The sequence below is a fragment of the Pan troglodytes genome, chromosome 8 (assembly GCF_028858775.2).
Source record: "Pan troglodytes isolate AG18354 chromosome 8, NHGRI_mPanTro3-v2.0_pri, whole genome shotgun sequence".
Lineage (NCBI taxonomy): Eukaryota > Metazoa > Chordata > Mammalia > Primates > Hominidae > Pan > Pan troglodytes.
The window spans coordinates 101,939,640-101,966,941 of record NC_072406.2 but is presented as its reverse complement, the minus strand read 5'-3'; the positions used below and the strand labels follow the sequence as shown (position 1 = coordinate 101,966,941).

At 35.0% G+C, this 27,302-nt stretch overlaps 1 protein-coding gene across 7 annotated transcripts in view; it reads right to left on the bottom strand.

Moving 5' to 3' along the window:
* KIF20B (kinesin family member 20B) overlaps nt 1-27,302 on the bottom strand; it is a 73,714-nt gene that overhangs the window by 31,411 nt on the left and 15,001 nt on the right. For 4 of the 7 annotated variants that reach the window (XM_054659772.2, XM_063780869.1, XM_016918834.4 and 1 more), the window contains exons 9-21: nt 27,017-27,128; nt 26,065-26,136; nt 25,838-25,984; nt 24,694-24,856; nt 23,863-24,150; nt 19,450-19,589; nt 18,399-18,537; nt 17,037-17,265; nt 15,663-15,703; nt 14,308-14,427; nt 10,505-10,658; nt 4,933-6,169; nt 4,454-4,592 (exon numbers count right to left, since the gene is read on the bottom strand). In XM_054659772.2, coding sequence (XP_054515747.2) covers nt 4,454-4,592; nt 4,933-6,169; nt 10,505-10,658; nt 14,308-14,427; nt 15,663-15,703; nt 17,037-17,265; nt 18,399-18,537; nt 19,450-19,589; nt 23,863-24,150; nt 24,694-24,856; nt 25,838-25,984; nt 26,065-26,136; nt 27,017-27,128 — 2,981 coding nt within the window. The remainder of the gene's footprint in view (nt 1-4,453; nt 4,593-4,932; nt 6,170-10,504; nt 10,659-14,307; nt 14,428-15,662; nt 15,704-17,036; nt 17,266-18,398; nt 18,538-19,449; nt 19,590-23,862; nt 24,151-24,693; nt 24,857-25,837; nt 25,985-26,064; nt 26,137-27,016; nt 27,129-27,302) is intronic. The other 3 variants (XM_063780870.1, XM_063780871.1, XM_016918835.4) reach the window with 1 other exon arrangement.

Genomic DNA, 27,302 nt, shown 5'->3' with positions numbered 1-27,302 from the left:
AAAAAAGAATTATCATAACATCTATACATAATAGGGAAATAATTACCAAGGAAAAATCAATAAAGATATTCTGAGAGAAAAATACTGATTCAAATTTCCAAAGTTTATTGAGTAATATAATCCAGGAATACAAGAAAAACTTTTAAAGCTAATAATGACATGCAAGGAAGAAAATGGAACAATCACAAAATCAAAAGGTACCCACGCAAGTGAAGGTCAATTGATTTCTGCTGTTGCCGGTAATCTAATGCCATAAACGTAGGGAAATCGAGGTACTATGGACTAATATATATATTAATTTCTCACCCAAAAAAGCTAATATAGGTACATCCTTATACTAGTTTCCATCATACCAACCCCCTCTGAAACCTTTCAGTACATCTTGCCAGGATTTCCAGAGGGAAGTTATCTAACTGGCAGCAGAGCCTTCTCTTCTATTCCCTTGTGGAGCTTTACTGCCAAAACTCCATTTTCACACTCGCTAGAGAGCTCAAAAACGGAAGGAAATTAAATGAAAAGATGCCCCATAAAAAGCATAGAGAAGGCCGGGCATGGTGGCTCATGCCTGTAACACCAGCACTCTGGGAGGCGGAGGCAAGCAGATCACGAGGTCAGGAGATCGAGACCATCCTGGCTAACACAGTGAAACCCCATCTCTACTAAAAATACAAAAAACATTAGCCGGGCATGGTGGCATGTGCCTGTAGTCCCAGCTACTCAGGAGACTGAGGCAGAAGAATTGCCTGAACCCGGGAGGTGGAGGTTGCAGTGAGCCGAGATCACGCCACTGCACTCCAGCCTGGGCAACAGAGTGAGACTCTGCCCCCAAAAAAAAAAAAAAAAAAAGGCTTGAAGATGCCCTTATTATAGTAGCTCAGAGTGGTATGGTTTCAGAGGATTCTTACATTGTTTTAAGCTTTATGTTCCAATAATACATACATGATAATCACATATTCATAATATTTGCTTATTTTGTTTAAAAAAATGAGGCTTCAAGTAATAAACACCATCTTCATCAACTATATAACTAACAATAATAGAGGCTATGTGCTGCACAAAGATGCATGTAAGGACTGCCTCAGTTTCCATTCTGGCTCTAGCACTTACTACTGAGTGAACTTAGACAAGTCTTATTAAAACTAAGACAAGTGAACTTAGACAAGGACAAGTTCCCCCTTATCCACAGGGGATATGTTTCAAGATCGCCAGTGGATACCTGAAACATTGGATAGTATTTCAAGATCCCCAGTGGACAGTATTGAACCCAGACGCCATCAATCGAAATACACTTCTGTTTGCATCCTCCACCCACAAATTTAATGCTTTTTCCATCTTAGCTAAGCAATTATCATGAATTGTGGCCATAACTTTTGCAGTGAGGTGCACCAGCAAAACTAACATAAATTTCTTTTTTCTTCTTCGCAATTTCACAGATGGAAGATTTGTTCTTACCATAGATCTTAGCAACCTCAGATTACAATTTTTTTTCTTTATTTATTAAGTTAAGAACTTTTACCTTTTCATTTAAAGGAAGCCCTTTACAACAACATTTTGGCTTATCTGAATTGCCAGCATCACTACTTTTGCATGTTGAGACCATTATTAAGTAAAATAAAAGTTACTTGAACACAAACACTGTCCCTGATACCATGACAGGTGATCTGATAATTGAGATGACTAAGTGATTAATAGGTAGCACTAACAATGTGGATATGCTAGGCAAAGGGATAATTCTAACTCCAGGCAGGACAGGATGGCACAAGCTTTTGACCCACTACTCAGAATGACCTGCAATTGAACTGTTTATTCCTGGAATTTCTATTTAGTATTTTCAGCTCATGGTTGGCCACAGGTAACTGAAACCACAGAAAGCAAAACTGCCAGTAAAGGGAGACTACTGTATCTCTCAATGTCTGTTTTCTTATCAACAAAATGGAAGTTAAAAACAGTGTCTATACCCGATATTGTGTGAGGATTAAGATAATATGTCAACTCAGCATAGCAGCTGGCCTAGACTAAATTGCTACAATTATTATTATTTGCTTTAAAACTACACATTTGAGAAATAGAAAATACTTTTAATACCCATCATTAGAGTAATGTTAAATAGTCATCTATATGAGGAGGGAGCCTCAACCACCTGGCCACAGACAAGTACTGATCCATAGCTTGTTAGGAACTGGGCCACACAGCAGGAGGTGAGCGGCAGACAAGGGAGTGAAGCTTCATCTGTATTTACAGCCACTCCCCATCACTCACATTACCGCCTGAGCTCTGCCTACTGTCAGATCAACAGAGGCATTAGATTCTCATAGGAGTGCAAACCCTATTGTGAACTCTGCATGCAATGAACCTAGGTTGCGCATTCCTTATGAGAATCTAATGCCTGCTGATCTGCCACTGTCTCCCATCACCCCCAGATGGGACCGTTTAGTTGTAGGAAAACAAGCTCAGGGCTCCCACTGATTCTACATTATGGTGAATTGTATAATTGCTTCATTATATATTACAATGTAATAATAATATAAAGTGCACAATAACTGTAATGTGTTTGAATCATCCTTAAAGCAGCCAGCCCCTACCCTGGTCCATGGAAAAATTGTCTTCCACAAAACCAATCATTGGTACCAAAAAGGCTGGGGACTGCTATCTATACTTGAAAAGAGATACCTCTATAAGTAGCAATAAAAAAGACTTTAACAATACAATAAATTTAAAAGGAGCTAGGGCATGGTGGCACACCTGTAGTCCCAGCTACTAGGGAGGCTGAGATGGGAGGATCACTTGAGCCCAGGAGTTCAAAGTTACAGTGAGCTATGATCACGCCACTGCACTCCAGATTGGGTGACAGAGTAAGACCCTGTCCCAAAACAAAATAAATAAACTTAGAAAAAAGAGCCCCCTTTTAATCACACCTGAATTTATGTTAATGAAATAGCTTTGAGTGGAGGCTCCTTTGAAATAGCTTAAGGGTAGGGCTACTCACCAAAAGACCAAAAATGATTAGAGTTGGAAATTTCAGTCCCACCCACCAAACTCTGTGGAAGAGAGGAGGGTTGGAGATTGAGTCATGAAAACTATTGTACAGTGAGGTTCAGAGAGTGTCCCACTTGGTGAGCACACTGAGGTCTTAGGAGGGTGGTACACCCAGAGAGGGCACAGAAGCTCTGCACCACCCTCTGTCCCCCTTAATCTGTCCTGTGTATCCCTTCTATTTGTCTGTTCTTGAGTTGTATCCTTTATAATAAACCAGTAAATGTTTTTTTAAATAAATAAAAATAAAAACTACATACTCTTTTAAAAAAAAAAAAAAAAGACAGCACAATTAAAATGAACAAATGACTTCAACAGAGCAGAAACTGGGATAGACAAATAGAAATAAAAATATGAATAGAAGCTGTACTTCATTAGCAATCAAAAGAATGCAAATTAAAACTACCATGAGATAACACTTCATATCCTCTAACACAGTAATTCCCCACTTGGTATATAAACTTTTGCATATGTGTACCAAGAGCATATAGAAGATATTTGCATTATGGCTATGGGCAAAAAATAATAAACAATCTAAATGGTCATCAACAAGAGACTAAATAAATTGCGCTAAGTCACACAACAGAATACTATACAGAGGTGAAAATGATTAATTACGACTGTACAAAATCAATCTCAGAAATATGATATGAAAAATAAAAGTTTGAGAAGAAAATACTGTTTAGAGATTTAAAAATATGGTTAAATTATATTTTTTAAAGTTTAGATAAACACAAAATTCAGTAGTCACTTTTATAGTGGTAGAAACAGCATTTGTTGTATTAATATTTGTCAGACCTTACACATTTAAGTATTATTTGGTAACTATCTCAAAGTTTAAAAAAAAAAAAAAAAAGTGCTCCAATCTTTAGAGAAGGTCTAAGTACGACAGAAAATGAAGTGGTCATACAAGAAAATGGGAAGGAGGGAGAAGTGCAGAAAAAGAAAGAAATTGATAACATTTGATGCCGTGAAGGTAAACTTGACAGCTCGAAGGAGTGGGAAGTATTTCCTTCTCATTGTATACATCTATTATATTTCAAATTTGGAATAATGTGATTGCATTCCCTTTTAAAAATTAAGTTATAATAAAAACTAAAAAATCATACTGCACATTCTCCTAAGTACTATCTGTAAACAAGTTGCTTTCCACTTTTTTGTAAGGACTTACATTTAGCAATTCTTAAAGAAGAAAAAGACTAATCTTTCATAAGGCACATATTTCTCTTAATGTTGGACATTCTTCAGCTTGTTTAAATCAGCTAAATTTTCCCTCGTGAAGTAACTGTTCTTGTAATTTTAAGAAAAATTATAAAGTGGATAAATGTTCTATTCAATCCTAAGATTAATGTCTAAGTTTGATATATAAGGAAAACAATCTTTATCATAAACTGGCCACATAACTTTTCAAATAACCTACCTCTTTCTGTACTTGCTCAATCTGCTTTTTGGCATCAGTCAGTTTCTCTTTCAGGTCAGCATAATCTTCTTCCTTCCTCTGAAGATCTGCTTTCAGATTCTGGGTACGAGCAGAGCTTGCAGAGAGTTCCTCTTTCAATCTAAAAAACATAAACCACTTTTCTATGGTAATGCATCATTAACTGCTTAGGACCATACATGTGAAATGGTAACTATCTTTACAAAATTATATCTTTTCACAAATTTGGAATATCCAAACTATGAATGAGTTCTGCAGAAAAGATTTCATATGATTTTTATAAGCTGATCTTTTCACATAACCTATGGTCCAAAGGTTTATATGGACAAAGTTCAAGTTCTTCACTCATCATACATGCTACGCTTTACCAGATTAAGTATGACTATCTAACTTTTTTAAAGCTGCATAGCAAAATGAATGCTTTGTGTATTTTAAAATATTTTGAATAACATTTAGCTTACTTTTCTGTTTCTTGCCTGTTGGTTTCTTCTTCTTCTTCTTTTAATTGAAGTAAATGCTTCATATCTTGCAAATTATTTGTTAATTGTGTGATTTCTTCTTTCAGCTTGAGTTCCTTTACACTTAAATCTTTGGTGTTTTTGACAGAATCCTGAAGATGTTCTTGAAATTCCTTCAAATTTCTTTCTAGCTTTAAGATGATAGATTCCTTTTCCAAAATGTCTTGTTCTAACTTGGCTGAATGACTACGTTCAACTTTCTGAGTCTCTAAAATTGTTTCAAGTTCCTTTATTTTTGCCTTATAGCAAGTAACACCTTGTGTAAGTTCTGAAAGCGCTCTCTTTCCTTCAACTACATGCTGTATTTGAACATCAAGAGTAACATTTTTTTCTTGCAATTCTTCTTTCAGCTGCTGTATAGGAGTTTCTTTTTCTTTTAGTAGGTCATCTTGGTTTTTATGCTCCTTCTCCTTTACTTTTAGTCTATTGTTTTCATCCTTATAGCCTTTTACTTCTGCCTGCAATTTTTCAATTTGTTGTTCCAGTTCCTCAATCTGATGACTTTTTTTGGAAGAGGCCTTCACAATCTCTTTACATTCTTCCCAAATAGCTTCAATACTAGAGTGGAAAGAATTTTCCCTATTGGGTTCTTGAATTCGATATTCTTTAACTTGCTTACTTACCAAATAATCATTACCTAAAAGGTGTAACTGTGTATTTGGCAAATTATCCTCCTCAGAACCATTTGACAGATCCCTGAGATTGAGCAAATCTATGTTTGAAATCTGAGAAACTGAATCAAGAGTACGTAGTTCGTCTATTTTCGTGTGCATTAATTTTATTTGTGAAACATTATTTGTAATGCTTCTTGTAGCAGTTTCTATCTCATTTGACAATTTCATGATCTTTTCCTCCTGTTCTTGATTTTTACTTTTCTGCACATGTAATTCAGCAATTGCAATATCATAATTTGACTGAATTTGTTGGACCTCTTTACTTAAAGTTAAATTCTTTTTTTCAGAAAGAGAAAGTTCCTGCTGAAAACGAACAATCTGTTTATTTAATTCTGCTTTTTCTTCCTTTTCATTTTTAAGTTCATTCTCAATAGTGAGTAAAAATGCTCTCAGTCCTTCATTATTTTCTTGTAAAACTCTGATGTCTTCAATTTCTGCAATGTTCGGTCGCACTTCTTCACTTTTCTTTTGGTCTTCAGTGATAGCTGAACTAACATGGATAGACCCTTTAAAAATAACAAAATTGTTATTAATCTGGCAAACCTTAATAAAACCAAAAAGTCACCATATAAGCCAATATTCAAACATACAAAACATGTAAAAGTAAACTTCTAATTTTAAAAAAAAATGAAATAAGCTGTTGAGAAAAAAAGAAAAAACAGGTTATAAAACGTGTGGTATGAGCCCATTTATGTAAAAATTATTATTTCACAAGGTAATACAAAGTTAGCAAAGGAAGTACACCAAAATGATGGCAGCTACCTACCTCTGAGTAGCATTACCAGCTATTTCTAACTTTCAGTATTATTTAAATTTTGTACCACAAATCTTTATTGTCATTTCAATATGGGACAGAGAGGAGGAGATGACGAGAAACCCTAGGCAGACATTCCATATCCTAACAAACAGTTTTAAACTACAATTATATTGTGGCTTTTACTATATTAGCAATAGGCAAATGGAGTATCTTAAATTTTCATAGCTAAAATTAGAAGGGACATGTTAAAACTTTGGGAATTCATATAATATAGCCTTACTAGCTGTAACCATTAATAAACTGCTTCATACTACGACTGTTTCCTCAAATGTGATATAGGAATAATACCACCTATCTCAAAGTTGTGAAGATCAAGATGACAAATGGGTTGACGACACTGTGCATTGGATAGATTTAACTATTAATAGAACCTGAAAATCTGTACAGAAGGATTCAACTAATTGAAAATGCATAAAAGTTTGCCTTTTTCAGGCTTAATATGTATATTGCTAGAATAAAGATACCCTTACCTGCCCAACTTACTCTACAGAATAATGCTAAGAGACTAAAATGAGTTAATACGTAATGTAAGTTAAATGACTACGTAAATGTTGTATACATGTAAGAACTTTAGCCATTATAATCAGTACAGATCAAATTATACCCAGAACAGATACACTATTAGCTACAATTTAATTCATAAGTTCACTCTGACAAATAAACTCACCCCACGTAAGTGCCCAGTATAAATTATATTCTTTTAAACTTTCCTCATAGATTCCATGATTAAATCTTGAAATATAATTAACAATCTTCTAGATATATAAATTTATATCTACATATCTTTTTATATTTCATACAATTTCCATTAAGGGTCAGATGAGTGTCTCAGATCCTCAAAACCTTACTTCAAAACAGGCCAGAATCTGACTCTTCATTTTTAGAAATTTTTTCCTGTTTTGTTATACTTCATGGTTTGATGTTTATATGATGTTTGCAAGTGGACTTTACAACATTGTTCTGGTACAATTTTTATGTGAATTTTCTACACGACTTTGCTCTAATACAATCAATTCCATATGTTCTTCTGACCGCCATTCACTCCCTCACTGACCATTTTTGTTTAATTAACCTGTATTTTTATGTGATATCCTCACTATGTAAGAATCAAACTCTTCTTGTTTAATGATCCCAGATATAATATGAAGTACAAGGGTTACTAATCTATAAGAGCAGAAGACAATTATAATGTAGGTTTGGCTTGAAATCCTTCTAGTTAAGAAACCTACTACTTTCTGGCCGGGGACGGTGGCTCACGCCTGTAATCCCAGCACTTTGGGAGGCAGAGGCGGGTGGATCACGAGGTCAGGAGATCGAGACCATCCTGGCCAACATGGTGAAACCCTGTCTCTACTAAAAATACAAAAAAATTAGATGGGTGTGGTGGTAGGCGCCTGTAATCCCAGCTACTCGGGAGGCTGAGCCAGGAGAATGGCTTGAACCCAGGAGACGGAGGTTACAGTGAGCCAAGATCATGCCACTGCACTCCAACCTGGTGACAGAGGAAGACTCTGTCTCAAAAAAAAAAAAAAAAAAAAGACACTTACTACTTTCCATTGGTATCTAATTGACTCTAAAAAGTATATTGTACATTTTTCTTTTTAATGAATCCCGAATATTATCCTATGCATCTCAGCTCTTTATATTTTATTGAAATATGTTTGTCTCTCTCATCTACTAGATTTTAAGCTCCTTGATGGCAGACTCCCTATATCTCACTCATCACGAACAATAAACCTAAATAGAATAATAATCCTAAATGTAATATTTTTGAAACTTAACTATACCACATATGTTCTTCTTTTCTATCTCTAAGACATATCATGGTATAGAAAACAAATAATCTTTGTGATTTTTGCAATAATAATTTATTCTGCTTCTAGATATATGTAAATTCATGAATCTGACATATTCCAGTTACATTAATTTTGTTACTTTATGGTAACTTTATGTTTAAAATTTTAATGTTCTCTCTTTAACACTGAAAAACATTTATTTACACAAGAGTGATTTTCTAGTTTTATTGGGAGGAATTATCCAGGGACCTTATTAAAATGCAGATTCCTGGCACCAAATACCAAAGATAGTGATTTGGTAAGTCTGGGATGTATTTTACATGCAACGTTTTGAGAATTAGTGTTCTGGGGTATTATTTTTGAAAATTTCTAGAAGTTGACAGTGACTTCTGTAATACCTTTGGGATCTTAACATATCACTTTGTTACATTACAAAGCCCTTAATTGACAGCACTACTGCATGTAATTGTTCCTTAAGAGCCAAACGTCAAACCTCTTGTAGTTATGAAATTCAAACCCATTAAGTTTTAGCCTGCCTCTCACAGGCTCTTGTGCATCCTAGTTGTGAGATGATAGTAGCCCATGGGATGATGCACATGTAATGAATCTGTTCGATGAAGAAGGCAGCACTTTTGAGATCATTACAAAGCTCATTAAATTGAAATCTGCCATGCCATATACAAATGAGTTTCTATACTCATTTCCGTATATACTAATCACAGTTGAAGTTATGAGCAAAATAAAGGAAAAGCCAAAGCATTTATGAAAGGTCCCTCAGGTACTACCATAATGTGGAGAAGAAAAAACTTATGTGATTGTTTGTTCTCAAGGTTTTTTAATACTATGACCCCCCACCACCACTTTCATTTTTTTAGACACAGTTTCACTCTTGTTGCCCCGGCTGGAGTGCAATGGCACAATCTTGGCTCACTGCAATCTTCGCCTCCCAGATTCAAGTAATTCTCCTGCCTCAGCTTCCCAAGTAGCTGGTATTACAGGCATGCACCACCACACCAGGCTAATTTTTTGTAATTTTAGTAGAGATGGGGTTTCATCATGTTGGTCAGGCTGGTCACGAACTCCTGACCTCAGGGAATCCACCCACCTCGGCCTCCCAAAGTGCTAGAATTACAGGCATGAGCCACCACGCCCGGCCTATGATCCCTTTTGATAAATTAAAATCCCCTAGCTCTCTCAAGATACTGATTTCCCCCAGTGAGAATATGCCCCCACCCAAGAATCACTATATAATATGGGAATCTTACCTCCTTGTCCCATCTAGAATTTATCTAGTTTTGCCTTCGATACTGTATATACAAAAAACCACCTGTATTTGTTAAGTCTTCATTTTTCAAATGCAATGCATGTTCTTTTTTGTTTCACTCAATTGTCTAAATGTTCTTGGGAAGCTGTAATTGTGCAATTTCATTACAGGATTCCAAGATCTCTTTTCTTCAATACAGATTAATTTTAAAAGCTCCGTGGACAAGGTTTTATTATGTATAATTTACACTGTCCAGCCTCAAAGAGGAAGGGGTAAAATAAGGCATTATGCCTGCTGTATTTTCTTAAAAGCTGCTGAGTTTCTTTTTGAAGCGTTTCTTATGTTTGCAATTTACATTTTCCTATTTATTTCCTCAAGATTTTCAGTTTATTCTAAAGAGTCTACCTCCTCTAAAATTCAAAGGTTTGCCCTTCTTTATATTTACAACAAACTTGCCCAGTTACTCTTAAAGATTTTTAAAAAAATAATCTTCAACATGTATTATTTTTCATCAGACTGTCTCCTGGTATCACAAATACAGCTTGAATACATTTATTATTAGTAATATTTAGCTCAAAGTCTTACTGTAAAATATCCTTTTCTCCAAATGAATAAAGAATGCAAACAAAGAAAACAAAATAATGTGCTGGGATTTAGGCAGAAAATACTATATTTATAAAATCAAAGTAATGAGTTTTAACTATTATAAGCACAGAAATTATTACATAGACATGCGAAAGAAATAATAAAAGCACAATTTCTAAAAGCATATTTATTAAGATAAAAGCTTTAACTATGCCCATCCCTAGACAATTTATAACTTTCCAGAATAAAAATTCAAGACGTTTAGATTTTCTCAAGATTTTTCCTTAGACAAGTGAATGCCCCTCTGTTTGCCTTGTTCTATTTACTGGTTTAGAAATTAGCTTTCTTAAACGCCTGCTGCTGGCAGCTCAAGTAGTACCTTTCTTTGCTGGTGGTTCATCTTGCTGAAGTTCATTTTCATTTACTCTTTTTCTTTCTGAACAGATTTTAGTTTTGCTGTCCTTAGGTACTTCAACTGTTTCATTACAAATCAATTTATTGTTTATTATTAAAGAAGATGTATCAGCCTTGTCCTAAAGCAAAATAAGTTAAAAATAATTCACATATAGAAAGCTACAAAAAATGTACAAATCACATAAATTACTTTCAATGGTGTACCATAAAAATTTTATTTTCAAATTTGTTGAGACATTTTCTAAGTTATTTCTTAAGTTTCGTCCTAAAATAACTGATGGCTCTAGCAAATAAGTAACATTTGGGGATAACTGGAGAATCTTAAGAAGATAAATCTCTGAAGTCACATGAGAAATGTGCTTTGAAAAGAAAAATATGAGACTCAACTATTTATTTTGTTTTGTAGCCAAAGCCTCTTAAAGATTAGTATTGTCTTAAACATTAACAACTCCTAGAAAAATAGTTTTGCCCTTAGCTTTAAGTCGATATATATTCAAAGATATACAGCCTACAGACAGCTTTGAAACTGAGCTTCTAGATACGTCATTTAGACTTTTTTTTTTTTTTAAGGCAGACTGCCTCCCTTAAAAAGGCTAGTAGCAACCAAGCACAGGGGCTCGTGCCTGTAATCCCAGCACTTTGGGAGGCTGAGGCCGGAGGATTACTCAAGCCCAGGAGTTTGAGACCAGCCTGGGCCACACAGTGAGAACCCGTCTCTACAAAAAATTAAAATTCCAGGTGTTGTGGTCCATGCCTGCAGTCCCAGCTACTCGGAAGGCTAAGGCAACGGGATCTCTTGAGCCCAGCAGTTCAAGGCTGCAGTGAGCCATGGTCACATCACTGCACTTCAGCCTGGGCAACAGAGTGATGAGACCCTACCTCTAAAAAGAAAGAAAGGGGGGGAGCTGAGAGAAGGGGGGAACTTCCAAAAAAAGGGTATAATATGGATTTAGAAGAAGGGTAAAACTCAGCATTTAAGCGCAAGTCTATAGAGTAATCAAATGTATGAAGGCAGAAACTTGTAGCAATCAATTTGAAAAAACAAAGTGTATGATAGAGCGCCGCTTAATCAGCAAACATTGTATTAGCAGGAGATACAGATAAAAATAACCTTTTAAAGTCATAAAGTAATGGGTTATTTAAGAAAAAAGGCAAAGTTTTTCTAGCATCTCTAAACAAAGGATGTCATAAAGAACAATCTCCACGCTTTCTCACAATTAGTCCCTTAGTGTCACTGATAAATGACAAAATCATGGGACAGGCAGATCACACCTCTGACACAGCTCCATAACAAGTCCAAGTTGTTCCTTCCCCGATCCTTGGTACCTATCAGAATGATCCCGTCATTTTTCCCTGCTTCAAAATATACAATCCTCACCAAAAATCTATCCTTCAGAAGTCATAGTTATTGAAAGGAGGGTTTTCTGCTCCCAGGGTATGCTTGGGTAGAAAAAGCAAAGAATTCAAACTAAATTTTTTCATTATTGGAAAGAGTTTGCGCTCAAGACAAGATGTGGAACAGTGACCCTAGATCAACTGTTAATCAGGACAATTAGGTAAGTTCCAAACTACTTTTATATTTGTATGTATTTAAGTGAACAATTTAAATTTAGCACACTGTATTAAGTTAGTTGATAAAACAAGATCTAGAATCTATAAAGTTTATTTACAAGCAAGGACTAACTAATTTACAAATATTGATTTTTTTACTATCACTTCCTTAAATATTGCTAATATATTATGGTATGCAAACACACTACAGCAATAAATATAATCCCATGTGAAATTTCCAACTATTTTCTTTGAAGTTGTAGTCACCAGAAATGACCTGTCTCTGACTTTCCTTTTTGTTTTTATTTACCAAATCAAAGAACAGACTTAAAATCCAGATCAAGAGATGAGAGCAAAAAGCATGTGATGACTAACCAAATAAAAGTTTCGAGAGCCAGGAGGCCCAGCAATTAATTTACTGCCCCAAGTCTCAAAAGTTTTACATCCCCTTACTTCACAAATCAATTTCCTCTTCCTTAATCTCTACTACTACTACCGTAAATCGAAGTCCTCATCAACTATTAGCTGAACTCTTCCAAGAGGTAGCTATCTGGTCTCTCTGCCTGTAGTCTAATTCCATCTCAATCCTATCTTCCAAGTTTCCAAAAATATCTACTCAAATGAAAAACTCCTCTTTGCTATTCCTCTGGTGAAAATGACTCCCCCACTGACTCCCCAAACTCTTTAATGCAGTATTCAAGGTCTTTCATCTTATCCTATTCTACTACTCCTAGCCTCATTTCTCACCTCTCCTTGCTTCAAACTTTCTTCCTAAACAACAAATTGTTTGTATTTTCCTGCACTCACTGAAAGATTTCTCATTTCCACGACTTTGTGCACTCTGATTCTGGTACATGGAAGGCCAATGTACCTTCTTGTCTCTCATGACTACCACTGTCCCCTTCCTCTACCTTCAAAAGGCTAAATTTTACTCACCCTTTAAGGCTCAACTTAATCATTTTCATCTCCACAAAGTATTCCTAACTCCCCACCCACTCACAGCTTCACACATTGACTACGACTGCACATTGTATTATAACTATATTTATGCTGTTTTTTTCTTATTGGGGGATTGTTAGGGTAGTAGATTTTATTAATCTGTATAATTCCAATAATCTAGCATAGTACCTGGCACACGTTGGACACTCCACAAGTGTTTCTTGCTCCTCCACCTTATTAAATACTAATTATTACTAAATAGTTTATTATTAACATATTAAATATTAGGATATTTCTCCCAGTTCAGGTACAGAAAAACCAGAGAATGAATCATGTATCTAATAAATACCAAAAGAAAGGCCTACTATAGGAGATTAGACAGAGTGCTCTTCTAGAATGCTCCTCATTTACCCCTGTGGTATCAAATGCCCATCTAAAGTTCAGATGAATCAGGGAATGTTGGTGGGTATTAGAGTTTGACTATCAAGATACAAAGGAAACTCAACAGTCACTTTTTATAAGATACCACGCCTGCTTCTTTTGGTCATAGAAAAGACATAAAAAAGCACCTTTCAACAAAGCAAGATGTTTGGCTCTAAGTTTACTCAGCTTACTACATTATTACCATATATTTTACCATTTCTAAATAAAAGAATAATTTGAAGGAGCTTACCCCAAAAAAAGAAAACCAAAAGCCATTTTAAAAGACATGGATTAAAAGACAAGCTGATCATTCTAAGCTGAACTGAATATGAAATTATCTAAATTTGTATGAAAGACAACCCTTTAAGTCTTTACATGTCACAGTGTATAACTTTTTAGAAAAAATATCCTTGCTATTAAGCATATAAACAATAGCAACAATACATATAATAAAAACAAGCTTCTAAGGAAAAACCTAATTTTACTGAATTTCATGTTATAGTTCCCTGAAACATTATAATCTGGTTTTCTAAGTACACCCAAATTCCTTTCTCCTCAAAGCTCCCCTTCCAACTAGCTGAGGCTTAAATGTCCAAAGGCTACATATTCTCCTCCTTTTTACATGCAAAGCACTGCCAGCGTATCTTGTGGAAAAGTATGTTCAAAGAAGTCAAACACCCTCGTCTAAGTTCTCAAAAATTCAGATTTGGAAAACAGTAAATTGAGTTCAATGTTGCATAAGCAATTCAACATTCTCAATAAATTAGTCTTAGTTGCATAAGCTATTTTAAATTATTTCCTTTCAACCAAAACATATGCTTATCTAATTAATATAACACAAGGTTAAATTCTTACATTGCATTTAAATGTGTTTTCCATATGAGACTTTAGGTTCTGAAATTCGTTGATAGTATCTTCTTTTTGATCAATTATATTTATCAATTCTTTAATTCTTTGATTCTGTGTAATTATTTTCTTTGGAAAGAAGAAAAAGCAATGTTTCATGAATATACTTTAGGATAACTAGAATGCAAACATGATTAATAATGCAAACAGTTTTATAATTCCTTCAAATTTTAAAGTTAAATAAAGCTAATCAGTGGCAACATACTATGCACAGCATGATCTTATTTTTGCCTTTAAAAAAATTACATACACACACACACACACACACACACACACACACACACACACACAAAGAAAAAAGAAGCTATATAGCATATAAGAGGAATTTGGAGCCAGACTGCCTGGGCTCAAATCCTAGCTGCTATCCCTTTTAATATGTCACCCTGGGCCAGGCACAGTGGCTCATGCCTGTAATCCCAGCACTTTGGGAGGCCAAATTACCTGGTGGGGAGATTACCTGAAGTCAGGAGTTTGAGACCAGCCTGGCCAACATCGTGAAAGCCCGTCTCCACTAAAAAATACAAAAATCAGCCGGGGGTGGTGGCCACCTGTAACCCTAGCTACTTGGGAGGGTGAGGCAGGAGAATCACTTGAACCCAGGAAACGTAGGCTGCAGTGAGCCATGCCACTGCACTCCAGCCTGGGCAACAGAGTGAGACTCCATTTCAAAAACAATAAATAAATAAAACTAAAAAAACTATGTCACCCTGGGCAAGTTACATCATAAAGTTGCTCTAACATTTAAATGAGTTAATAAAAAGCACTTAAAGGAGTATCTGGTAAATGGTAAGTGTTCTATAAATACATACATAAAGTAACAGTCTAAAGAGCTTCCAAATAAGTTGGGTTGGTTTTGTTTTAAATTTAGGAAGAACATTATGGGAAATTTTTTATTTTCTATTTATATAGCTTAAGGTAATTGGTACAACTAGTGTCTACTATTTTCATAAGTAGAAAAAATACAAGAAAAGATAGGAATTGTATAAACAGTAGGTGTAATGTCTTCTAAGTACATTTTTGTTCTTTAAATACTGGATATTAGATACCAAGATCTTGAATTATTTATATCTGATCATATTTTAAAATATTCAGCTTTTTGAAAGGATAAATATAAGTTGAAATAAGAAGACTCAAGCCAAAGAAGAACAGAAAAAATAACAGAATAAAACCAATCCCCCATGCATACCAAGAGACTATATTACTGTTTCTTTAATTATTTTTTAAAATAAACAAATCTAGTCATCATTCATACCCCTTTGTTAATTAAATACCTTATCAAGACAAAATAAAACTTAAAGCATTACCTTATTAGATGTCTCAAGCTCTTGAATCAATGAATCTGATTCTGAAAAAATAAAGAACATTGAAAATAAATATCTAAGCATCTAAAAATATGTATCACTGAATAACTATGAAACATATGCTGCTCTAGTGACACTTTACTGTTACATTCAATAAAAAGGATTTTGATAGCACTAGAAGCACACCCTACTCATTAAAAAAAAATCTGCTAATTCAACCACAACAGGGTAATGTTTCAGAAAAAGCCACTTCTAAAACTCAGGATAAAAATAGGTGGCATATGCTAAATAGTAAAGAACTGGCATAGCATCAGAGAAGAAAAGGAGCTAGTGCTTTTTAAGTACATTTCATAATGCAAAGGCACCACTTACATGTTATTTTCTACCCATCTTGTTTCACACAAAAAAGGGCAGAGCAGTTATTGCAACTAATTCTTAAAATGCAGATATTACAAACAATTCTATTTATGTATATAAAATGCCCTCAGCATGGTGGCACATGTCTGTAGTCCAAGCTACTCAGGAGACTAAGGTGGAAGGATCACTTGAGCCCAGGAGGTGGAAAACTGCAGTGAGCCATGATCATGCCTCTGCGCTCCAGCCTGGGTGACAGAGTGAGACCCTGTCTTTAAAAAAAAAAAAGGGGGGGAAGACAGAAAAAGAAAATGCCCTCCTAGTTAGAATGAAGCATCAAACTAACAAATTACTTTAAACCACTCCACAGTAGTCACTCTATCCCAACAGTGCATCTTCTATACTGCAAGAATTTATAAAGAATATAGAACAAGGCCAGGCACAGCATGGCTCATGCCTGTAATCCCAGCACTTTGGGAGGCCGAGGCAGGCAGTATCACTTGAGCCTAGGAGTTCAAGACCAATCTGGGCAGCATAGCAAGATCCCATCTCTACAAAAAAGAAAAAAAAAATGCAGCCGCTGTGGTAGTGCACACTTGTGGTCCCAAGTATTCAGGAAGCTGAGGCAAGAGGAGTAATTGAGCCCAGGAGGAGAAGGCTGCAGTGAGCTGTGATGCCACTACTGCACTCCAGCCTTGGTGACAGAGCGAGACGCTGTCATAAAAAATATATATATATAACAAAATTTACAGCTTTACTCATAAAGTTGACACTTGTTTTGATTTTTTTTGTTGAGAAGCTCATTTTCTAATAATATTGGTCTAAAATAAATGGAAGTCAAAAATATTTTTAGTAGTAAATTACTACAAAGTCATACAAATGGTAAAATATTAAAATATGTTACCTAGATGAAAGAATTTTCTGGTCACTACGGTAAATGAGCTACATAAATCTCTTATACTTACCAAGAGTACTTTTTATGTGTTTACAATATCTAAAGAAAAGTAAAATGTATCCACTTACCATCTTCTCTCTTTTTTAACTCTTCTTTGGTTTTGATTAATTCTCCTTTGGTTTTAGCTAATTCAGCTTTAATTTGATTAAACTTTAGTTCTAAACAAGCAGTAGCTTCCTGGGGGTCAGGAAGAGATGCAATATATAAGTGAGCAATTTCAGCCTGTTTCTTAATATCAGCAACATTATCTTGAAGAGAATCAATAATATCTTCAAATCCTACATAATTATGTGTTTCCTAAAAATAGCAAAAACCACATGCCTAATATTAACAGTAGGGTTCACCCTTTACATGTGGTACCATCTAATTTAGACAGTTTTTAAAAAAGCAAAAAATTCATCACTTGAAATTCTTTAAAATAAATTATATAGAAGCAACTCCAATTACGAAAAACCTGTGTTCCATTATTTATTTTCTGCTGTATGGACCATGAGGCATATTTTCGCATAAAAACAATGTTATAAACTGTGACAAGTCATTATAGAACAATTATGATTACCTAGTTCAGGTATACTTTCAATTATATAATGAGACTTAAAAGGTTTTGTTGGGATAGTGCATGAAACAAACCTACATTTTCACAACTCAGTCAATCCCAAACCACGTCAAGGATACATAAGGTTTGCTCGACAGCAGACGTCTGGACATCACTGTCACAGGCACTTGAACTGAGTGATTAAAAAACTAAACAAAAACAAAAAAAACCAACTCCCCCAAAAAACTGATCAATTTCAGCTTCAGTGGAAGCAGCAGAAAAGGATAATTTTTCTTATATTACAAGTAGAGAATAAGCTGAGCACAGTGGCATGCACCTGTAATCTCAGCCACCTGGGAGGCTGGGCAGGAGGACTGCTTGAAGCCAGGAATTCAAGATCAGCCTGGGTAACACAGCAAGACCCTAACTCTAAAACTATAATAAATAAATAAACAAATAAAATTTTAAAAGAGGAAGAAACGGTAGTTGCCCGGCAAGGGCAACTCTTTTTATATATAAACATTTTTGTTTTAATCAGAACAGCAAGTAAATGACGTCTTAGGTCTCTTACACCTTTAAAATTCTTTTTATTTAAAAATGTTAAGTAAGACAAATCTCAAAAAAGAATCTATCTGCCTACAACACAATGATTCAAGCAATACCAAAATAAGATATATATATATATAACAGAGGTATAAATTTTTCAAAACCAATCATTATATTTAAATTCTTGGTGCCTTACACTTCTAAAAAAACATGCCTAATTATAATAAAGCTACACACAAAGCATTGTTTTAATTCTAAACTATCTTGGTGTTTCTCATCATTGATGTGGTACACTAAACCCTGGTACCAAAACCTCACTGGATATTTTTAAATACTTCAATTAACATACTTCAGTTTCAACTTTTGTGGCACAAATGTCTTTCGCTGGTTCTTCTCGAGTGTCACATTTACCAACCAAATCCTTGAAGATAGCCAAACGACGTTCAGCATTTTCTTCTAATATCTCTCGTTCTTGAAGCAGAGTTTCCCTTCAAAATACAAATTAATCCCATTAAGAAACAGAAAATGAACTACTTTGTGTTTTTGTTTTAAACATCTAAGTATATTCTAGATTAAAAGAAAATTTAGTCCAGGTACAGGGGTTCACGCCTGTAATCCCAGCAATTTGGGAGGCGGAGGCGGGTGGATCACTTCAGGCCAGGAATTTGAAACCAGCCTGGCCAACACAGCAACACCGTCTCTACTAAAAACACAAAAATTAGCTGGACGTGGTGGTGTGTGCCTGTAATCCCAGCTACTCAGGAGGCTAAGGCAGGAGAGGCTAAGGCAGAAGAATTGCTTGAACCCAGGAGGTGCAGGTTGCCGTAAGCCAAGATCGCACCACTCAATACCAGCCTGGGTGACAGCACAAGACTCCAACTCAAAAAATTAAAATTTAAATTTAAAAAAGAGAGAAAATTTAAATAACCATGCATGGGATTAGTTACAGCTATATTCTTTTTTTTCTTCTCTGAGACAAGAGTCTCACTCTGTCGCCCAGGCTGGAGTGCAGTGACACAATCTCAGCTCACTGCAACCTACACCTCCCAGGTTCAAGAGATTCTCGTGCCTCAGCCTCCTGAAAGCAGCTGGGACTTCAGGAACATGCCAGTACGCCCAGCTAATTTTTCTATTTTTAGTACAGACGAGGTTTCACCATGTTGGCCAGGCTGATCTCGACCTCCTGACCTTGAGTGATCCGCCTGCCTAGGCCTCCCAAAATGCTGGGATTACAGGCGTAAGCCACCGCACCAGACCAGTAACAGCTATTTTCAAGCTTGTATAAAGAGATCAGAATTCAGAAGCCACCTAATATAAAAAGTAAATTAAGTAAAAAAAAAAAAACTAAAAAAGTAAATAAAATTCTCAATTTTTACCTGGACATGAAATAAATAACTTACTTAAAGTCAGCTTCCCGTTGAGCCCAATACTGAGTAAACTCCTGTGTAACTTCTTCTCGAATTTTAAATTCCAAGGTTAATTTTTCCTTTTTTTCATTTATCAGTTTTTTTTTCAAGTCTTCTATTAAGTCCAACAGTTTCTATTACATGTAAATGATAAAATTCTTATAAAAGAATAAATATATCCCAAGAGAAATACCGTCCAACTGTTCAAAAAATAAAACTTTACATTTAGTCAATTAGAATTCTGTGTCCTTTTTAATAGTGATAATGTTCTCACTGAAAATTATATGTTTGCAAAGATTTGTTAACTGAAAAATCAGGTTGGCCTTTCCACATTTTAGAAATACACCTTTGGTAACTCGTCTCACTGTCTAGCTATACTAAGAAAATAAGTAAAGTTAATTAGTGCATTTATTATCTATCAAGAACTACTCTGGGGAGTTCCATATTTGCTTCATTTAATCCACAACTTTCTGTGAGCTTGGTATCATCCATATTTCATAGGTGGGAAGCATAAGGATCAGATCTCTGGTAAATGCTAAAGGTTGAGTTTAAAAGTGGCCTGTAAAAGTCTAAAGCCCAAGGATTGCATACACCAGAGAAGTTGCTAAGAACACCCACTTACTAATCTGTCAAATAAAGATGTTACATAAACTTATATTAGGCTTTTATAACTATCCAGATGTCAACAGCAATTCTATAGCCTTTGAAACACATACATAATCATGAAAAATGTGCAATATATAAATAAAGCAATAAATAAAACACTTAACATGACCATTATACATTCATAACATAAATTGTAGCATTAAGGAAACAGCTACATATTCTTTTTAATGTTTCTATTTAAAGTTACTCAACAACAAATTAAACAATAAACTCTAAGCTACAGATCTTCCAATGTCTCAACTTTATATTTGAAAATAGTTCTACAGCTATCCAGACTTTGAAACTCTGCCTCCAAGAATTTATACTGAAAATAATTATAATATAACCCCATGTTCTGGTTGTATGAATGCTGATCACAGTGTTGTTGTTTTGTGATGGTAGTTGTGTTTAAATAATGAAAAAGTGAACCCAACTCAACCAACGTTAAAGGATTGGTTTAATTATGGTACTACCATACAGTAAACTACCGTAATCAATAATGATAACCTATATTAATAATTCATACTTTTCACAATTTATTTTTATATAAAGAATACCAGGTTACAAAACAGTAATATATAATAAAAATCCATTAACATTCGTGGTAGATTTGAGAGATCTTTATATTTAAATTTTCTTTTTCACTCTCCTATAAATATATAATACTATTTTAATAATTTTAAACTACATACTTTCTAACTGTGTAAAACAATAAATAATAACTATTGAAGGAGACATCAGAATGAATGTGGAAAAACCTTGGGAAGTTTGTTTATTTTATTTATTTATTTTTTTTGAGACGGAGTCTCACTCTGTCGCCCAGGCTGGAGTGCAGTGGCTCGATCTCGGCTCACTGCAACCTCTGCCCCCCGGGTTCACGCCATTCTCCTGCCTCAACCTCCCGAGTAGCTGGGACTACAGGCACCAGACACCACGCCTGGCTAATTTTTTGTATTTTTAGTAGAGACGGGGTTTCACTGTGTTAGCCAGGATGGTCTCAATCTCTCAACCTCATGATCCACCCACCTTGGCCTCCCAAAGTGCTGGGATTACAGGCATGAGCCACCGCGCCTGGCGGGAAGTTTAATAGTTTTCACTAATTAGGTTTTATCATTGTTAGCATCTGATAAAGTTTTTGCTGAAAAAATTTAGGCTGGCTATTATAGCTAAACGAATTTAAGTATATGTATGCTAATACCAAGGTATTTTATAATGGTTTTTAAAAGTCCCAATCCTTTAATTAAAATGTCAATAAAGGGCTGGGCACATTGACTCACATCTGTAATCCCAGCGCTTTGCAAGGCAGGAGGATTGCCTGAGCCCAAGGGTTCAAGATCAGCCTGGGCAATAGAGCAAGGCCTCATGTCTACAAAACATTTTTAAAAATTAGTTAGGGGTGGTATGCATCTGTGGTCCCAGCTACTCAGGAGACTGAGGCAAGAGGATCACTTGAGCCCAGGATTTCGAAGCTGCAGTGAGCCATAACTATACTATTGCACTCCAGCCTAGGTAACAGAGCAAGACTTTGTCTCTAGAAGAAAAAAATTAAGCATGCCAACACCTAATCATATTGATTTTTATATGTCAAATATTAGACATTTTGATGAATTTCCTTAAAATATTTAGTCAATCTTATATGATAAGCATTTACACTATATAATCCATCATAAACTATAGCATTAAATATTTTTCTCTAGTAATTTCAGAAATTTTACTAACCAACATTATACAAAAATTTCAACTTTGAAATGAAAAAAAAAAAAAACTGGGTTTTTTGGTTTGTTTCTTTGTTTTTAAGACAAGGTCTCACTCTGTCACCCAGGCCAGAGCGCAGTAGTGCAGTGATGGCTCACTGCTGCCTAGAAATCCTGGGCTCAAGCAATCTTCCCACTGCAGCCTCCCAAGTAGCTGGGACTACACCTGTGCATCATCATGCCTAACTAATTTTACTTTTTTGTAGAGATGGGGTCTCACTATGTTGCCCAGGCTAGTTTTGAACTCCTGAGCTCAAGCAATCCTCCTACCTCAGCTTCCCAAAGTGCTCGAATTACAGGTGTGAGCCACTGCACCAGCCAGACTAGACTATTAAAGGCTCCTTTCATCACTGAGGAGGTACTATTTAATACATTACAGAAGCCCAAGTAACACGGTCTAATCACATAGTGACCAGATAAAATGGGACTTGTACTACATCTGAAGCTATCATTCTTGTTTCCAAACATATGTTCAATAATTGCTTTCAGGGACATGAAGGTAAATTATTAAAATGAGAGTATTTAGCCTAATACATCATCGATCTACTTATACTTCTGCAATCCAAAAGAGTACTGTGATGTGTGATGTGTCAACACCATTAAAGCACACCCATGAACACAGGTCTACTAGTGTTTGTAGGACACTGGTAAGAGGACTCCATCTATACTCACGGAGTTATGGCCAATTAAAGATAGGAATAGGTGGCCAGGTAAGGTGGCTCACGCCTGTAATCCCAGCACTTTGGGAGGCCGAGGCGGGCAATCGCAAGGTCAGGAGTTCGAGACCAGCCTGGCCAACATGGTGAAACCCCATCTCTGCTAAAGATACAAAAAAAACTTAACTGGGTATGGTTACGCATGCCTATACTCCCAGCTACTCAGGAGGCTGAGGCAGGAGAATCGCTTGAACCCAGGAGGCAGAGGTTGCAGTAAGCCGAGATCGTGCCATTGCACTCTAGCCTGGGCAACAGCGCAAGACCCTCTCTCAAAAATAAATAAATAAATAAATAAATAAATACTATAATTGGACAGAAGCTAAAAAAACAACTGTTAAATCTTATTTATTTATCATAATAACAAGACGACAAACAATTAGTGTTTTTGAAGATATGGGATCATAGGTACTTGGTAGATATTTTTAGCACTTGTACTTGAGACTGCAAAATAAAAGTCTGATGGAATACATAAAATCACTTAGTGAAAGGATACTCACATGGTCTATAAGTAACACCCCACAGATAATATGGTTTTGCAATACAGATCTGAAATACTGTTATCTTAACCAAGTGAGCAAAACTTAGCATCTCTAAGAATGGAAAAATCAGACATCATGTGGCTCTTGGTGTGATGCAATGGAAAATTTACAACTTAACCTACATAAAAAGCTTCCCTAATATATTAAACCTAAATCATGAAGAAATAATCAAACAAATCTAGATTGCAGGTATTCTATGAGAAAACTAGGATCCACTTTTCAAAAATGTCAGTGCTAGATTAGAAATGATTAAAGAAACACAACAATCAAAAGCAATGTGTTAACTCTGGCTGTAGACAAAAACAAAGTGGCTATAAAGAACATATTGGGAACACTGGGGAAATCTCAATACAAACAGTATACGAGGTTATATTAGTGTATCAATATTAAATTTTTTGGGTATGAAAATTTCATGGTCTTGTGATCATGATGAAAATGCCCATGTTCTTAGAAAAATATGTTCAAATATTTAGATGTAAGGTGTCATTATGTCTGGATCTTATTTTCAAATCGTACAGACCAAAAGATGTGTATTCACATACTCATAAAATGGTAACTGGAGAATCCAGGTGAAGGATAAATGAGTATTCATTGTACTAGTCTTTCTATAGGTTTGTAATTTTTCAAAATATAAAGTTGAACACAAAAACTTCAGTGTACTGTTGAAAAAAACTGAAGAGAGAGAGCCTTAAGATTTAACCTTAACTTCAGAATAAGAAGACAAGCATAGAAGTATGAGTTCTTAATACATACTCTTTTCTCCTCGTGGCTAATGAAAGCCTTATTTTCCTCTAATGTTTTATCTAGATCTTCATCAAGAAGTTTAGTTTCCACATTTTGAGTTTCTTCAGTGTTTTCTAGCTCTTCAACCAAATCCTCGTCTTCCATCAAATCTTCTAGACTATTTTCCCATGAAATGGTGGCTCTTTTTACATTTAATATTTTACTGTTTGAATTACTGTCTAGTGATACATCTTGAGAAGATTTGACAGGTCCAAATAATTTCTCTTGAGAGGAATTTAAAGTGTCTGGGACACAAACCTGTTAAAATATTCAATGTGACTTTTAAAACAGAAAAGACAAGAACTGTCCACTAGAAAATGATTATTTTATAAATTTAAGTCAAATGAAAACTCAAGTGTTAAGGAAAAACTATTCAAACAAACATACAAACAGGAATCACCATCCCTAAAAGAACATTCTGATAGGAAAAAAGCTATTTACATATGTAAACTAGAGGAAAAATCTATCTTCCTGGGCTAAGTGTTCAGTATTAATCTTAGCAGAGGGTTTTCCAATCACCCAGAAGTACCAAATGAACAAGATGAATGGCAGAGCAGACAATTCATTCCAAAAATACTCATTAATTTATAACTGATGTTTACTACTAACTATTATTACTAAAGGTCATTTTAATCCTAGCATGGGCAACTTTCAATCCTTTCTCATGTCTTCCTACTTGGTTAAATATTTACCTTTTTAATTTTCAATTATTTCCTAGGCTTACAGTATTAAGTACAAAATATTTATTTCAAGAAAAACTGTTAATATTCTAATAAGAGGCTTAATAAAATAAATATTTACTTTTTGTGCAATGGCGGAGAACTTCAATACATTGAGTGTTTCATCATAGGCTAAATAACATTGGCTGATATTGACAATCATACAAATTTTCCCTTTACCATTAAAAAAACTTTGAAAATAGTGAGTCAGTTTACTTTCCCGGAAAGGCACATGCTGTTGAAACCTACAGAAAAAATTTTCAGAAAACATTGTAAGTTAAAAAACATCTCATGAAATCAGGGTGCTGAGACATTTTACAAAGAAATAATTAAGCCACCTATCATGAAATTAAACTTTAGGGTAGTGATTAGTTTCAGATGTAATAGTCCTTCTCAGTTTTCTTTTTATCTTTTCTTGTTTGTTTTTGTTTTTGTTTCTGTTTTGAGACAGGGTCTAGCTCGGTTGCCCAGACTGGAGTACAGTGGCACAATCATAGCTCACTGCAGCCTCAACCTCTTAGGCTCAAGCGATCCTCTCGCCTCTGCCTCCAGGGTAGCAGGGATTACAGGTGCCTGCCACCACACCTGGTTAATTTTTTTATTTTTAGTAGAGATGAGGCTGGTCTTGAACTCCTGGGCTCAAGCCATCCTCCTGCCTCGGCCTCCAAAAGTGCTGGGATTACAGGCATAAGCCACCATGCCTGGCTGTTTGTTTTAACTGCTGCTACTTACTAACAATAACCCACTATGTAAATTATAAAGAAAACCACATTTAACTGGGTTATGTTCCCTAGTATAGAGCAAGTATATAAGAGATGTCATGAAACACCCTAAATAGAAATGGTGAAGGCTGATTTATATTTACTCAGCCTAAAATGCTAATTAATGTAAAAATCTATTGCATCTAGAACCACACACAATGCATTAATAAGAATAAAGTGGTTTTAGATCCTAAACCAGCATTAGAAGCTTCTCATTTACAGTGTCTATTGGTATAGATTTGCCATGGAAAATACTGACTTTACCTGATGAGTTACTGGCATCAACTGACATTTCTATCATTGTCTTTAATCCAAGATCTCTTAAGTACTTGAATCACAATCTATACACAGTCATTACATAAGAAGCAGTTTAAAAATCAAAAAAGAACGTTCTAAAAACAAAAAAGTTGAAAGTTTAAATACTGTAATATTTTATATGCTAATAACACTTTCAGAAACACTTACTTTGACTTTTCACTATTCTTCAAGACGTTAATACACTTTCCCAGAGTCAATAAAGAAGTGTTGATATTCCCAGTCTCTCTTAACCTTTCACCTTCATTCTGTGTCTTCATAGTTCGTTCTGAACCAGCAAGATCACATAAAGATAATCTGAATTAAGAAAAAAAAAGTACTTTAAAAGTTCTTCAAAACAATTACAAATAATTAAATTTAAAGAATATTCAACTTACTCACTGACTCGAATTACACGAGACATTTCAGAATCTTCAATCTGTAATATTTTAACAGTGAATATGCTGTGACTGAAATACAAAGATCAAATGTTATCTTATCATTTTTAATTTCTGCATTCTAAATAGGAGAGACAAGTATTCAAATCAATCTTATTTATACCCTAGTATAACTACAGTCCACCATTGCATTTTCCAATTAGCTGTTAAATATTTCAAGCCAGTGTTCTACTGTCACTTACATACCCAAATGCCTAAAATCATCTTTTGCCTAGCTCTAAATCCCTCAAATTATCTCCTGACAGTTCAACTTCTATTAATAGTATCATTTATAATAAAGCGACATTTTGTTTGAAAAGATAATATTAGTTAAAATGATATTATGTACAGCTAGCCAATACTCTGAATACATACCTAAAGCAAAGCATACATTTGACCTATAGATCCGGATCTTGTATTGTCCCATGCCCAACTGACTACGGAAACAGGGCTCCTTCTCTAAGAAAAAGCCTGCTTTAATTATCTCACTGCTTAAACTTATTTCCTTTGCCTCTCATCCCCCAATCCCATCAAAACTTCCTTCCTTAACCCCTTGAGATTATACCCTCACTGAGTATATTTATATAGTATTCAGGGGATAAGTGAGAAAGACCCAGAGAAAAGGCCACCATTATTACTAACTCCAAAAATACTGAGCTTAGATACTGACATAAAGAAAGAGTAAAAATACCTCAGAGATTTCCTATAAATTAATAAATCTACTGTCAGGACAGCAAACAGTATTGATAAACGTGTTTAGTGTTATTCTGTATACCAAATGTTTTTTATGCCTTATGAATTTATTTAACACAAGAGAACCTACTGCCCACTTTAATGTAAAATTAGCTGTGTTTAAATTAACATAGAATACTATCAGTGATTCGAGTTTACTCTTACAGAGTTTATTCTTTACCTTCTACTGGAAGCATTATTCAATTTTGTGAAGGCAACACTCTGGTGCTTTATTCCTAGTTTTAAAAGTCTATAGGCTTCTTTGGAATCAGATACTTGAATCCATTGTAGATCTTTAAAAAATAAACAGGATATATATTAATTTATTGAGACAAAGAATGTGTTCTACAATGTAATCTCTTTGAAAGTCTTTTCCTAGTGACATATAATGAAATCTTTCTTCTAACAACACATCCTAGCTGGAGTCAACTCAGCTATTTCAGGTTACACCAGAGAAGATTGTAACA